Source organism: Schistocerca nitens, chromosome 5, assembly GCF_023898315.1.
Source record: "Schistocerca nitens isolate TAMUIC-IGC-003100 chromosome 5, iqSchNite1.1, whole genome shotgun sequence".
Taxonomy (NCBI): domain Eukaryota; kingdom Metazoa; phylum Arthropoda; class Insecta; order Orthoptera; family Acrididae; genus Schistocerca; species Schistocerca nitens.
The window spans coordinates 436,456,795-436,473,666 of record NC_064618.1 but is presented as its reverse complement, the minus strand read 5'-3'; the positions used below and the strand labels follow the sequence as shown (position 1 = coordinate 436,473,666).

Below are 16,872 nucleotides of genomic sequence, written 5' to 3'. Positions count from 1 at the left end.
TAGGTTCGTTCTGTGGTAACATTGTAACCAGCCACAATGGGAAAAATAGCAGGGAGACTTATGGGGTTTGGGAAGTAGATAATAGGCAAGTTATTGGTGTGAGGAGGTTTGGGACGAACCTAAGGCCTTGAGGAGCTGCTTGAGGTCTTGTTGGACTTCTGGGAGGGGATCATGGCAGTAAGGTTTGTACAGACAGGTGTCTGAAAAGTTGGCGGAGACCTCAGACAGTCACTGCAATTCATGACCACGGTGGTCGAGCCTTTTTTCATGGGAAGGGTGATAACGTCTGAATGGGTTTTCAGTTCATGGACAGCTGTGTGTTCTATAGGAGCAATGCTGGGTTCACTGGGGAGCGGTTTAGGGAAGGAAGGCAGGGCCAAAATAAAACAGAAGAAGTCTTGAAACATTACCAGGGGATGATTAAGTGGAAGGGAAGGATAATCACAGTTGAATGGAGACTGGAACTGTTTTAAATATGGTTCTGTGTGGGATTTTGGTTGGCTGTCGTCAGTGGGGTGTGTGGCGAAGAAACACAGGCTGTGTTGGAGGGACAATTTCCACCTGCATAGCTCAGAGAAACTTACGAATTCAAATGACACACATAGTGAAGCAGCTTCGAAGTCATCCGAGTTGTGGTGTGCAACATGTTCGGCAACTGGATGGTCAAGTTTGTGGTTGGTCACAGTTTGGCAGTGGCCCTTCATTTGACTAGACAACTAGTTGCCTACCATGCCCACATAAAATGCTGCACAGTACCTGCAGCATAGCTGATGTGTAACACGTGGCTTTCATACATGGCCCTTCCTTTTGTAGCACAGGAAATGCCTGTCACTAGGCTAGGGTAGGGGCAGTGCGAGGGTGTGTGGAACAGGTCTTGCACCAAGGTGGTCACAAGGGAATGACACGAGTGATGCAAGATTGGGAGCAGGGTATTTTCTGTCTCTAAATCTCTATATATCTTCTCTGTTTCCACCTCTCGTCCCTTTTCTCTCACTTTCCTGTCTCCCTCTGCATCTCCACCACCCTCCCCCAATCTTCCTCCTCCTGTATTTGTTATATGCTCTACCCCCTTAGAATTCCTTTCACATAGTTGTGCAGCTGGTGAGTCGTCTATATTTCCTGCTCCTGACTCACACTACCCTCATATGTCCACCTTGCCTAATGTGTCCTCCTGTCCCCCCTCCCCGCATCCATCAGTCAGGCAACTGCTGTCCATAATTAATAATCAGTGTTGCCTCAGTAGCGTGCATTTGGGTGTCTGTCTGTCTGAATGTGTGTAATTTCTACTAGAAAATGAGCTAGAGCTTGAAAGCTAGTGAAAATGGCTTTCTGTCAAGTGTGTCTATGCGCCACACATCAGTACGCCATAGGTGAATGGTTGCCTTTTTCTTATTTTATGTATTGCTCTATAATTTTGCGCATTCATTAGTTTCTCTTCTTACATGCAGGTATAACCTATGATTTTTCCAGCTGATTAGGACTCTTCGCTATGTGAGATATTCTTTGAAATGTGAAGTAAGAAAAGGCCAGTGCCAAACAATACTCTTTATATGCCAGTAGGTATTAGAGAGCATAAGTTTGAATTAAGGAATAACAGGGATGGAAATTGGTGAAGTCCTTTTGAAAGAAACCATCCCAGCATTCATCTTAAGCAGTCTGGAGAAACCACGATAGAACTAAATCAGGATGGCTGGGTGGGGATTTGAACCATCGTCTTCCTAAATGCAATAATAGTGCCTTACAACTGTGCCACCTCACTTGGTCAGACATAACAGTGGTGGTAATGTGTGTGAGATGAACATGTCACAGAACTGTCACATGGAACTATCACGAGAAGACGGAGTATGAACAAAGGGAATTACAAGTCACCATGGGGCTAACAAGGCCCAATTGTTAAATCATGCTATTACCATGTATGCCTAACATTTTGATCACACAAGGCAATGTTATATCATTCAATGTACATGTAAAGAAAATCATGCATGTCATCAGCTGACAAAATTGTGTCACAAAAAGGAACAACCCCATACAAATTCTATTTTGGAGCTACGCCAGTGCAATGACTGACTTTTAATGGTGCTGAGGGGAAGAGGAAACAGACTAATAACGTTAAGTGCCAGCAAACTGGAGTTGAATATCCCTTTATGATATGGAAAGTGGTCAGATACGGAATGAGTATGAGTAGGCAACCTTTGATGGTCTTGGAGGAGGAGGAGGAGATTAGTGTTTAACGTCCCGTCGACAACGAGGTCATTAGAGACGGAGCGCAAGCTCGGGTGAGGGAAGGATGGAGAAGGAAATCGGCCGTGCCCTTTCAAAGGAACCATCCCGGCATTTGCCTGAAGCGATTTAGGGAAATCACGGAAAACCTAAATCAGGATGGCCAGAGACGGGATTGAACCGTCGTCCTCCCGAATGCGAGTCCAGTGTGCTAACCACTGCGCCACCTCGCTCGGTGGTGATGGTCTTGTACTGCATCATTATCATCCTGCATCAACTTGTTTTACATCTGGCGAGGCAACACATTGGTTTTCTTTCATGCACGAAACATGTGGATACTAAAAGCCTGCATGATGTGGCATTCATTATAGCCAGCAAAATGTCTTGATCTGTTTCTAGGAGTGCTGTATCCTGCTACTAGTGTGTGTGTGTGTGTGTGTGTGTGTGTGTGTGTTGTGTATGTGCACTTGAATCAGCCGTCAACTGTATCAGTGCAGGCTGGTCACTGGAGGCCGTCTGTGGAAGGCGTGCATGTGAAGCGGTCTCCGCCATGCTGTCTGCGGCGTTTCACACCTATGTACATATGTGTGGAACAGCGCTAATTGTCTTTCCATACTACTCTAGCTTGTATCGTGCACATCAGTTTTACTGTGTCTTATAGAGCCTTGAGCGGCTTTCCCGTTATTGTCAGAAGTTATGAATAAAGCGATATTTGTGTTACTTCAGTCGGTTTGTGTATTACTTGGTTACTATACAATCGGTGACAAGGACGGGATGGTTTCCACGAGTGTAATCTTTAAGTACCGTTTCATCAGATTTTTTCGTTATGGACACTGTGCGACTGGCCCTGACTGAACAGCTTACTTTGGCTGTGACAGGGACTTGTTTCACTGGTCTATCCACCCCCTTTTCCTCTGTATGCTGATTCAGAGGAGGATTGGGAAGCTTACAAAAAAAGACTGAGAGAGCACTTTTTGGCTCTTGGGGTGACAAACTCGACTTTGTGCAAAGCTTTCTTCCTCTCATAGATTCCACCTAAGGTGTATCAGTTACTGTGTCAGCTTGCTCCTTTACATGAGCCAGTGGCTCATACTTTTGATCGCACATGCAGTTTATTGTCTAACTAGTATCACAAACGAACACACGTCACAGCAGTGTGAGTGCAAGAAACGTAACCAGTCATACATGGCCTGGTCAGATGAACTTCACAGCCTTAGCCACAAGTGTCTATTTGTGGCTGATGGCCATAGTGGCTCTTAAGCAGACTCTATAATCTGCAATGCAATTATCTGTTTAGCTCTGGACAAGGAAGTGCGCAAGAAGGCTTTACTCTGTGCAAACCTCCCTGTTTGCAGAAGTTTTGCAAACAGCATAATCTTTTGAAGCTTCTCAGGAAGTGGGTGACCAAACTGAAGCATGAGGTAATGTGGCAGTGGTCTCAAGATGTGCCCACTAGGAAAACAGACAGCCTGCATGAGGAAGTGGCATTGGTGAACATGTGGATCCAGAGATGAGCTGACCAAGATTGAGCCAAGCAGCCGCGATTGCCACAGCAACAATGTCAGCATTCTCTGTTTCTGTCTTGCCTTTCTGTTTTGTCCAGCACGAATGTTAGGCATACCATAAATGCTGGGCTAATTGTAATGCTTGCCAGAAGAAAGACCACATCACCTCCGTGTGTCATTCACCAAAGATTGCTCAGGATATGAATGTGAAAGTGAACTGTGTGACTCCAGTGCTTTTGACTTCTCTCAACTTGTTTATTAAGTTAATTGTTTTACACCAAGCACTTTGGCAACAAGTCAACAAAGGTGCTGCAGTGACACCGAATTCTCAAACGTATGTGAGTTTAGGCTGCTGTCTCTTACAAGTCAGTTGTTTGTTCCATTACATTTTTGATGATTGCTGATGCCTGGGTTGAGAACTTGTTTGGGATGGATGCATTTCAGGCATTTGGATTTTCTATCACTGGAGCAGTTCACTTTAGGTTCAATCAGGTACCATATTCTCAATTTGAAACACTTTGTGAGGAGTGTTTGGACTTGTTTTCAGAAGGTACAGAATGTGCAAAAAATTTTTCTGCTCATATTTCTTTGAAATCCATGGCTCGGCCTCATTTTTGTCATGCGCATCCTGTTCATGTCACTCTGAAAGATCAGGTGAAAGCAGAACTGGATGCCACTGTGAAAACTTCGTCACTGTGGCAACTTCAGTACAACTGTCACCATAAAGTTAATTGTGGATATGCACCCTCTCTCACTCCATGAGGAACTGGTGGTATATCGGGTGGCCAGTACCTTTCTAAAACTGATTTGTCTGTAGCATATCTGCACGTCCCTGTAGATGAAGAGTCTCGGTGAGTTCTGATTTTGAGTACTACTTTTGGTTCCTATCAATATTTGTGCCTTCCTTTAGCTATGGCTAATGCCCCTGCTATTTTCCAACAATTTTTAAAGCAACTGACTGTGACTGGCCCGTGTTGCATTAATTATCTGTTGAATTTTAATTATCTGTTGTCAGGGGCTCATCCATGGCTGATTACTTGAAAAATTTGTGCACTTTGTTTCTTGTCTTACAGTCCACTATTTTACAGCATAATCTCATGAAATCTCAGTTTTTTCAACCTTCTTTTGTTTGTTTGGGGTCTGAAGTCTTGCAGGTTGGGGTTCATCCTCTGCCAGAACACATCTCCACTGTTATGTCTACACCTAGGTCCATGTCCACGAAAGAGCTTAAGATTTTCCTAGGGGAAGATATCCTACTAGCATAAATTCCTACTGGGGGTGGCCATATTAGTCCACCCGTTGCATGTCTTGTTATGCAAAAATGTCCCTTTTTTGCTGGAGCCTGGATTTCGAAAATGCTTTTCAAATGTTGAAATCCAAACTACTTTTGGCCCCTGGTTTAGCTATGTTCTCTCCAGACCAGCACATAGTTTTTGGCAACGACACTTCACAGTACGGCCGCAACGTGGTCCTAGCACTCCGATAGGCCGATGGCTTGAACATCCTGCTGCTTTTACCTTTAAATCTCTTACTTCAGCCCAGCAGCATTACTCTCAGGTGGAAAGAGGGGCTCGTCATAGTCTATGCTCTCCAGAAATTTAATTTTTTTTTTTTACTTCCAAGTTTCATCTTATTACTGGCCATAAGACTTTGGTTTCCTTGTTTAATCCTCACATTTTCATGCCCAACAAGGCAGCACACCACCTACAACTCTGGGCACTGTTTTTGTCTCGCTACAATTTTGAAATCCAGTTTCAAGGCACATCTAAAAAAGCCAATGTGGACACACTGTTCCGTCTTCCTGTGGGTCCTGGTCCCAACATTGATTGTGAAGAATTGCTTTGCTTCCATCTTTATATTGAAACACAGGCCATGGTAGAAAGTTTCCCAACAACAAGCTCACAAATAGCAGCTCCCATTACTGCTGACCCAGTTCTCAACCGGGTGGTTAGGTTTGTTCAACAGGGCTGGCCAGATAAACCACCAAGTCAGGCTTTGGACCCATTGCGTAACCATTTTTCTTATCAGCTCTCTGTTTTTGATAGTGTTTTGCTGCCAGCGCCATTGGAGAATTTCGTGCACTAAACTGTTAGCTGGTGAGACATGTTTTTTGGCCTGAGATTGATGGAGGAATTGTCTGTTTCATCGCGGTTTGTGAGCAGTGAGCCTGACAACAGGCAGCTCCCATGGCACTTCTTTCCCCCTAGCCCGCTCCACACCAGCCATGGCTTTGCAGGTTCCTTCTTGAAATTCCTATTGACTCTTGGTAATGGGTGCATTTTCGTGGTTTCCTTATATTCTCCATTGTTTCTTGACATCAGCTGAGGCCATAATAAATATGCATTTGAGGGTTTTTTCTATCGAGGGGTCACCTTGTAATTTAGTTTCCAATAATGGACTCCAGTTCGTCTCTCACACAAAGCAATTGTTTTGTTCCCATCACAGCATTCATCACATTTCAGCTCTGCCATTCCACCCTCAATCAAATAGCAAGGCACAATTGACTATTGTGTGCATTCAAGTCCAAAATGAAAAAGTTTGTTGTAGATTCTTTGCTGGATGATGCTCTTCCCCATTTCGCTTCATACCTATGGGGGAGCAGAGACTGACTGACATGTTTCATGGCTGGCAGCCACGCACTCTCTCCCACCTTCTGCAGCCTGCGCCTCACCAGCTGTAGTCACGTTCGTCCAGCCACATTGTGCTGGGTTTGCCATGTGGGCGCAAGGATTTGGTCAACAGCTCCAATGGATACTGGCCACTGTTGTCTGTAGCCAGGGATGCTGTCTTTGTGACATCTGTATGAACGACGGGGTGGTGATGCACCACTCTGATTGGTTGTGCCCCACTCGGCACCAGAAGCTACTGGTTTGCACATTGGCACATCAGTTGTTCTGTCTCTTGTGGAGTCCCGAGAGGCTTTTCCATTATTGTTCAGAAGTTATGAATAAGACCATATTTGTGTGAATTGCTTCAGTTTTGGGTAATACTTGGTTACTACAAGGAGAATATGCAGAATTAATTTATAAGCTAGCTCTGAATTAATGCCAGTCTCCAATATAAGACTGCAAACTGCAATACATTTTGGCCACCTTGCATTAATTGTGATGGTGGTGCAACTGGTGGTTGTGTGATTCTCTACTAAATCACATAAGTACATAGTCCAGACCCAGAGAAGTTTTGCACCCAGTAACATGGTATATGATGTGACTTTTTTTAATACAATCTCTTAAATTCCCATCAAATTCATATACACGGCTCACTGTTTAATGGGTAGTCATATATTAATCTCTGCTTGGGTATTAAAAATAAAATAAATGCTTGGAGCTTCACGGCACTTCCACGGTGGAAAAGAAGACTATGAAGGTCACGTTGAGCCAGTCAGCTTTGTTTTGCAGTCATCAACTTGTAAAAAGCAAGCGAATGAAATGCATGGCGTTACTGTGTCTCCCATCAGTTGTGTGGTATGCTTTGTCATTCATTTCCTACACACAGAAGAGTCAATGCCCCCAAGATTCATCATTGACTGCATCGCGAGTATGGGGATGGAGTTATGAGTGATGGTGCAGTCAAGGAATGGTGCAGGAAATTCAAGTTCGGTGTACAGATGTGCATGATAAAAGTGATCAAGGAAGACTTTCAGATGAGACTGATGAAGTTGTGCAACATATCGGCAAAATCAAACTTATGAGACATTAGTTCACAATTTTTGAACTTTCTGAAGGTGTGCCTTCGATTTCAAGGACAGCCTTCTTTGTCTTTGTCACAGAGAGGATAGGATACTATGTCTTGTGAATGACAAGTACCAAATGTCTAACCAATGTTCACAAAACTGAAAGAATGGGTTCGGTCTGACAGCCATTCAGCACTGAAGAGGGGGATGAGTTTCTGAACAGAATCATGACTGGAAAAATGATATAGGTGCAGTATATGAATGCTGAAACAAAGAAACAGTCCAAACAGTGGATGCACACTCAGTAACCCAATAAAACTAAAAAATTAAAATAGATATGGTCAAACCATAAAATAATGGCTTATGTTTTTTGACATTGCAGAGGAATTTTGGCAACGGATTCCATGAGAGTAACACATGAGAGTACTGTGACATCCCTGGTTTATTGTGAGACACTTATAAAAATCCAAAAGTCAATCCAAAACATGGTGCAGGATGATTTCCCTGCACGACAATGCACAACCCCCTAATGCGAATCGAACGAAAGAAAAACTCAGACTTCCGAGTGAGTTTCACCTCTTCCCCAATATGAAGGTCTGTCTGCTAATCATAACTTCACAACCAATGATGAGCTTAAGGATGCTGTTAATATCTCGCTAAAGCACCAGGCAACACCATTCAATGATGAAGGGATAAAGAAGCTGGTAGCCAGGTACAACAAATGTAGGAATTTGGGTGGTGGCTTTGTCGACAAGTAATATTAGCATCCTACATCCACATGACCCTTCTTACCACAGTTTAATCTTGGTCTCCATCTGCCATTTTTAACCCCTGCACTTCCCTCCAGTAACAAGGAAACTAGTCCTTGATGCCTCAGGATGAGTACTGTTTTTCATTCAGGTTGTGGTATAAATTGCTTCATAATCTAACCATCTAATCTTCAGCATTGTTCTATAGTACTGGCATGTCAATGGATTCATTGCTGGGGGTACAGATAAATAGTCAAGCAAAATACTTTTGAATACATTTTCTGAAAGCTGCCTTCAGCAGCTAACTGGGCAGCTTACATGCAATGGAAATATCTTGGGCCTCATAGCTACAAGTAGGCCAGACCTTATCAAAAATGTCAGTATAGAAACGGTATTAGCGATCATGATGTCATATTATAGCAACTATGTTTCTACTAGACAGTGTGGATAAGCAGTTGTTAGCATCTCACTTAAACAGTGAACTGACACCACTTAGTTCCAGTAAATTGGAAGTAGAGGAATTATGGACAAAGTTTAAGCAGATTGTAAATTGTGGTCTGGAGAGTTGTGTGTCTAGTAAGTGGATGAAGGATGGAAAAGATCTACCATGATTTAATAACAAAATTCAAAAGATGCTGAGGAATTGGAGGCTGTTGCACTCTCGGTTCAAAAGGGAATGCACAATGACAAAAATAAAGGTTAGTAGAGATTCATGTGCCTGCGAAAAGATCTATGCGCAAAGCATACAACTACCACAGACATACCTTAGTAAAAGTTTTGGTAGAGAACCTGAGAAAATACTGGTCTTATATAAAATTGCTAAGCTGGTCTAAGGCTTTCATTCAGTCCCTTGTTGACCTGTCAGATGTGGTGGCTGAAGACTGCAAAACAAAAGCTGAAGTTCATGAAATCATTCACACAGGAGAATCATACAAACATACTGCCATTTGACCATCGGACAGACTCCCATATGGGCGACACAGTAATAAGCATCCCTGGTGTAGAGAAATAAATGGAAGATCTGAAGGCAAATAAATCACGAGGTCCGGATGGAATCCCAATTTGGTTTTACAAAGAGTACTGTATGGCACTGGCCCCTTACCTAGCCTACATTTAGCATGAATCTCTCGCCCAGCACAAAGTCCCAAGCGAATGGAAAAAAGCACAGATGAGACCAGTTTATAAGAAGGGTAAAAGAGCAGATATGCAATATTACAGACCAATATCATTAACTTCAGTTTGCTGCAGGATCCTTGAACATATTCTCTGTTTGAATATAATGAACTTTTTTGAGACTGAGAAGCTGGTCACAAATCAGCACAGTTTTAGAAAACATCTCTCATGTAAAACTCAGCTTGCCCTTGTCTCACGATATACTGCAAACTACGGATGAAGGGCAATAGGCAGATTCCATATTTCTAGATTTCTGGAGCATTTGACATGGTGCCCCAATCCAGGCTGTTAATGAAGGTACCAGCATATGGAATAAGTCCACAGGTATCCGAGTGGCTCGAAGACTCCTCAAATAATAGAACCCAGTATGTTATCCTCAACAGCGAGTGTTTATCAGAGACAAGGGTGTCATCAGGAGTGCCCTAGGGAATGGTGACAGAACCACTGTTGTTTTCTACATACATAAATGATTTGGCAGAGAGGGTGGTCAGCAATTCGCAGTTATTTGCTGATGATGCTGGGTGTATGGTAAGGTGTCGAAGTTGAGTGACTGCAGGAAGATGCAAGATGACTTAGACAAAGTTTCCAGTTGGTGTGATGAATGGCAGCTAGCTCTAAATGTGGAAAAACGTAAGTTAATGCAGATGAGTAGTAGGAACAAACCTGTAATTTTCGGATACAGTATTACTAGTGACCTGCCTGACACAACCAAGTCGTTTAAATATCTGGTTGTAATGTTGCAAAGTGCTATGTAATGGAACAAGCATGTGAGAACTGTGGTAGTGAAGGCAAATAGTCAACTTCAGTTTATTGGGAGAATTTTAGGAAAGAGCGGTTCATCTGTACAGGACACTGCATGTAGTACTCTGGTGCACCATATTCTTGAGTACTGCTCAAGTGTTTGGGATGTGGACAATATCTGATTGAAGGAAGACATTGAAACAATTGAGAGGCATGCTGCCAGCAGGTTCGAACGACACATAAGTGTTACGAAGATACTTCGGACACTCAAATAGGAATTCCTGAAGGCAAGGAGATATTCTTTTCGAGAAACACTATTGAGAAAATTTAGAGAACCGGCATTTGAAGCTGACTGAGAAACAGTTTTACTGCCACCAACATACATTGTGTGTAAGGACCATGAAGATAAGATAAGAGAAATTAGGCCTCTCACGGAGGCATTTAGACAATTGTTTTTTCCTTGCTATATTTGTGAATGGAATAGGAAAGGAAATGAATAGTAGTGGTACAGGGTACCCTCCACCGCGCACCATATGGTGGCTTGCAGAATATAAATGTAGATATAGATTTCAAATGTCAATTCTCTTCTTGTCAGTAGTGTTTATAATCCACGTTTTATTTCTTTTCATGCCTACATTCCAGACAAATGCACTCTGAAAAGAGTCTCTAACACCAAAGTTATATTAGATGTTAATATATTGCTCTTTTTCACAAAATCTTTTCTTACCAAATAATATGCACAGTTGCAAGATACTAATATGAACTATTAACAGGTGAGTGGAAAGACTGGTAGAAACTAACCTTAGCGAACAACAGTTTGGGTTCCAGAGAAATGTACAGACACATAAGACAATATTGACCCTATGACAAGATAACACAGGAAAAAAGGAGGAATTTTCCGTTTACAGCATTTGTGTGTTTAGAGAAAGTTTTTGACAATGTTCATGGCAATACAGAGATTTTCTGTCACCTACATACCTGTTGATATTTTACATTTCAGTAACAGATTAATATCATCAAGCCATTCAACATCACATTTTGAACTTAGCCTTAAATCTGCTACCATATATTGAGATGACATTGTCTCACTCCCGGTAGTTCTGTGTACAGTTAATATAAAAGTTAATGAACATAATTCACTAACAGGCAGACATGTTCATATCAAGGCAAATACTTCAGTCCTCACTTAAGGCCTAAACCACCACATAGTACGCTAGAATTACAGTACAAATGTGTGATGTATATTAGCTGTGCAATGAATGCAACATACCCTTTCGAGATCTTGCCGAAGTTGCACAAACATCTTCATCTTTTCCAAGTCTGCCTGCTCCTGTTGCCGTGATAATATGTCAACATCTTCAGACTTAGGTGGAAGGAGAGGTTTGTTGAATGCAGCCTGTTCATAAAGAAGAATTCAAATAAAGTAACTATCACCAACATAAAATATTAGAAATCTACTTACAGCACCATACCGTCGTAATTAGCAGATATAGGCTAAATATACTAAACATACACTAAAAGGCAAATAACTGGTACCAAATTTAATGACATGCAGCGTAAGCATTAATGATATTAAAATCAAACATGGAATTCAAATGAAAAGTTATGGGAAGAATTTTATAGTCCATTGACTTTTTCATTGTGATATACTCCCTATAAACAACCATTAATATGAAAGTCATAGTCTTAATAGCATTAGAAGCAAATAGAAATGAAATCCCAAAATGAAAAATAATAGAAACCAGTTTGCAACGACAGTTATTACTATGGATTCTATGGGTCACTGCCATATAACTACAAGCCACAAGTTGAACATAAGAAGAAGGAGGAGGAGGAGGAGGAGGCAAACGCAAGGGCACAACGAAATTTCTCAGCCTGCCTCAGTGATAATTATACTAATTAAACAATATAGCAGAGATGGCTTCAGTTGCCAGAGGCTGTGGTCATATTTGGTGAGGTGCACTTCCGTGTGTGTGTGTGTTTTTTTTTTTTTGTCTATTTTCAACAAAGGCCTTGCTGGCCAAAAGCTCAGTTTCCAACAGTCTTTCTGTTGTGTCTTGTGTCTATCTGTAACTCGGCATCTCCACTATATGATGAGTAGTGACTATCCTTTTCATAACAGATATATTCCATCCTGGACTTCCCATTGTTTGATACCAATTAAATTTTGTTTCTGTTAAGTTAGTACATATTTTGCAGTAACATCAATCCACTGCGTCAACAGAATCTGTGAAATAGTTTAATTACATGGTGTTCCAAAGTAGTCATTTTGTGTGCATTTTGTTCAAACAGATATAAACTGGAATACTGTGCTACCATAAAACCCTGTTTTGTATAATTTGGCAACAAAAATTCACCAGCATTGATGAGGGTATTTCCCCCTGTCCTTGACAATGCCGCTAGCCAACACTATCTCTCCCAATGTCTTACAACTCCAAACATAGCACTTCATATTGTAGTCCATCCACCTCACCTACCACTAAACCCTTGCTACATGGGCCTGTGGAATCCAAGAGCAAGATCTGTTCGATGTACACAACCAGCACATCCCTACTCCAGTACTGTCACAGACAAATCCTATCTTATCCTATCAGAGGCAGGGCAATCTGGACATGCAATCATACCATATATCAGCTCACATGTCACTTCTGAACATCATTTTATGTAGGCAAGACCACCAACCAGCTTTCCAAGGTCAAACTGTGGCCAATATCCGAGATCATCATCACCCAGTGGCAGAACACCATCCTGAGCACAATATACTAAACTTCAATGCCATCAACATCCTTCGACCTGCCTCAACTATATGAAATATTTAGCCATTAATTGCCCTTGCCCCCCCCATGAACCATGGACCTTGGCGTTGGTGGGGAGGCTTGTGTGCCTCAGCGATACAGATAGCCGTACCGTAGGTACAACCACAACGGAGGGGTATCTGTTGAGAGGCCAGACAAACGTGTGGTTCCTGAAGAGGGGCAGCAGCCTTTTCAGTAGTTGCAAGGGCAACAGTCTGGATGATTGACTGATCTGGCCTTGTAACAATAACCAAAACGGCCTTGCTGTGCTGGTACTGCGAACGGCTGAAAGCAAGGGGAAACTACGGCCGTAATTTTTTCCGAGGGCATGCAGCTTTACTGTATGATTAAATGATGATGGCGTCCTCTTGGGTAAAATATTCCGGAGGTAAAATAGTCCCCCATTCGGATCTCCGGGCGGGGACTACTCAAGAGGATGTCGTTATCAGGAGAAAGAAAACTGGTGTTCTACGGATCGGAGCGTGGAATGTCAGAACCCTTAATCGGGCAGGTAGGTTAGAAAACTTAAAAAGGGAAATGGATAGGTTAAAGTTAGATATAGTGGGAATTAGTGAAGTTCGGTGGCAGGAGGAACAAGACTTCTGGTCAGGTGACTACAGGGTTATCAACACAAAGTCAAATAGGGGTAATGCAGGAGTAGGTTTAATAATGAATAGGAAAATAGGAATGCGGGTAAGCTACTACAAACAGCATAGTGAACGCATTATTGTGGCCAAGATAGATACGAAGCCCACACCTACTACAGTAGTACAAGTTTATATGCCAACTAGCTCTGCAGATGACGAAGAAATTGAAGAAATATATGATGAAATAAAAGAAATTATTCAGATAGTGAAGGGAGACGAAAATTTAATAGTCATGGGTGACTGGAATTCGAGTGTAGGAAAAGGGAGAGAAGGAAACGTAGTAGGTGAATATGGATTGGGGCTAAGAAATGAAAGAGGAAGCCGTCTGGTAGAATTTTGCACAGAGCACAACTTAATCATAGCTAACACTTGGTTTAAGAATCATGATAGAAGGTTGTATACATGGAAGAATCCTGGAGATACTAAAAGGTATCAGATAGATTATATAATGGTAAGACAGAGATTTAGGAACCAGGTTTTAAATTGTAAGACATTTCCAGGGGCAGATGTGGATTCTGACCACAATCTATTGGTTATGAACTGCAGATTGAAACTGAAGAAACAGCAAAAAGGTGGGAATTTAAGGAGATGGGACCTGGATAAAGTGAAAGAACCAGAGGTTGTAGAGAGTTTCAGGGAGAGCATAAGGGAACAATTGACAGGAATGGGGGAAAGAAATACAGTAGAAGAGGGATGGGTAGCTTTGAGGGATGAAGTAGTGAAGGCAGCAGAGGATCAAATAGGTAAAAAGACGAGGGCTAGTAGAAATCCTTGGGTAACAGAAGAAATATTAAATTTAATTGATGAAAGGAGAAAATATAAAAATGCAGTAAATGAAGCAGGCAAAAAGGAATACAAACGTCTCAAATATGAGATCGACAGGAAGTGCAAAATGGCTAAGCAGGGATGGCTAGAGGACAAATGTAAGGATGTAGATGCTTTTCTCACTAGGGGTAAGATAGATACTGCCTACAGGAAAATTAAAGAGACCTTTGGAGATAAGAGAACCACTTGTATGAACATCAAGAGCTCAGATGGAAACCCAGTTCTAAGCAAAGAAGGGAAAGCAGAAAGGTGGAAGGATTATATAGAAGGTCTATACAAGGGCGATGTACTTGAGGACAATATTATGGAAATGGAAGAGGATGTAGATGAAGATGAAATGGGAGATACGATACTGCGTGAAGAGTTTCACAGAGCACTGAAAGACCTGAGTCGAAACAAGGCCCCGGGAGTAGACAACATTCCATTGGAACTACTGATGGCCTTGGGAGAGCCAGTCCTGACAAAACTCTAGCATCTGGTGAGCAAGATGTATGAAACAGGTGAAATACCCTCAGACTTCAAGAAGAATATAATAATTCCAATACCAAAGAAAGCAGGTGTTGACAGATGTGAAAATTACCGGACAATCAGTTTAATAAGCCACAGCTGCAAAATACTAACACGAATTCTTTACAGACGAATGGAAAAACTAGTAGAAGCCGGCCTCGGGGAAGATCAGTTTGGATTCCGTAGAAATACTGGAACACGTGAGGCAATACTGACCTTAAGACTTACCTTAGAAGAAAGATTAAGGAAAGGCAAACCTACGTTTCTAGCATTTGTAGACTTAGAGAAAGCTTTTGACAATGTTGACTGGAATACTCTCTTTCAAATTCTAAAGGTGGCAGGGGTAAAATACAGGGAGCGAAAGGCTATTTACAATTTGTACAGAAACCAGATGGCAGTTATAAGAGTCGAGGGACATGAAAGGGAAGCAGCGGTTGGGAAGGGAGTAAGACAGGGTTGTAGCCTCTCCCCGATGTTATTCAATCTGTATATTGAGCAAGCAGTAAAGGAAACAAAAGAAAAATTCGGAGTAGGTATTAAAATCCATGGAGAAGAAATAAAAACTTTGAGGTTCGCCGATGACATTGTAATTCTGTCAGAGACAGCAAAGGACTTGGAAGAGCAGTTGAACGGAATGGATGGTGTCTTGAAGGGAGGATGTAAGATGAACATCAACAAAAGCAAAACGAGGATAATGGAATGTAGTCGAATTAAGTCGGGTGATGTTGAGGGTATTAGATTAGGAAATGAGACACTTAAAGTAGTAAAGGAGTTTTGCTATTTGGGGAGCAAAATAACTGATGATGGTCGAAGTAGAGAGGATATAAAATGTAGACTGGCAATGGCAAGGAAAGCGTTTCTGAAGAAGAGAAATTTGTTAACATCGAGTATAGATTTAAGTGTCAGGAAGTCATTTTTGAAAGTATTTGTATGGAGTGTAGCCATGTATGGAAGTGAAACATGGACGGTAAATAGTTTGGACAAGAAGAGAATAGAAGCTTTCGAAATGTGGTGCTACAGAAGAATGCTGAAGATTAGATGGGTAGATCACATAACTAATGAGGAGGTACTGAATAGGATTGGGGAGAAGAGGAGTTTGTGGCACAACTTGACCAGAAGAAGGGATCGGTTGGTAGGACATGTTCTGAGACATCAAGGGATCACCAATTTAGTATTGGAGGGCATCGTGGAGGGTAAAAATCGTAGGGGGAGACCAAGAGATGAATACACTAAGCAGATTCAGAAGGATGTAGGTTGCAGTAGGTACTGGGAGATGAAGAAGCTTGCACAGGATAGAGTAGCATGGAGAGCTGCATCAAACCAGTCTCAGGACTGAAGACCACAACAACAACAACAATTGCCCTTGCAGCACATCTTTCTGATCTCATAAACCTCCTGGCCTCAGCTAGCATCTGTCTCACATCCACCTCCACCCCTTTCTCGCAACCCCAGTCTCACTCATCCTACATTCCCACCTGCTTTTTACAGTCATTCTCTCCTCTGTTCTCTCACATACTACTAATCAATTCCTCCAACTCAGTGTGTGCTGTGCACGGCTCCCTCACCTGAAGCCAGAAAAAGCTCACTGGTGCCAAATTCTTATCCCCTACTGCCTCTCCCTCCCAGTCACCTGCTAACTTTCCCAAACTCTTACTCCCGTTGACAGCCTCTTGTATCCCTTCATCCTTTCCCACCTATCGCCTCAACTATAAGATGTATTGTTTATCCCTTCCATTTTCTATATTTCACTAATGACTCTATAACCCTACTGGCTTCACAGATACTTCACATGGAAGAATGTAGTATATTTTACATCATAAATTAAGTATGTTGTAGTTTTGTACAAGACAGATGAATTTCACAAAAATACACAAGAGAACCTAACTGATTTTGTACCATACTTGTTACTGTGAATATGACATGGTCCTTGATTTTATGCAAAACGAAATAGCCATCAAAACAGTGGTCATATCTAGTAGTCCTGCACAATAAAAGGTAATGTCACAATTAATGTTACAGTAATAGTGTGTACAATAC

General features: G+C 41.9%; 1 protein-coding gene across 1 annotated transcript in view; it reads right to left on the bottom strand.

The window, feature by feature from the left end:
• Positions 1-16,872, bottom strand: part of LOC126260508 (PHD finger protein rhinoceros) — a 244,715-nt gene that overhangs the window by 105,785 nt on the left and 122,058 nt on the right. The window contains exon 12 of the mRNA XM_049957839.1: positions 11,332-11,457. Within this exon, the coding sequence (XP_049813796.1) occupies positions 11,332-11,457 (126 nt within the window). The remainder of the gene's footprint in view (positions 1-11,331; positions 11,458-16,872) is intronic.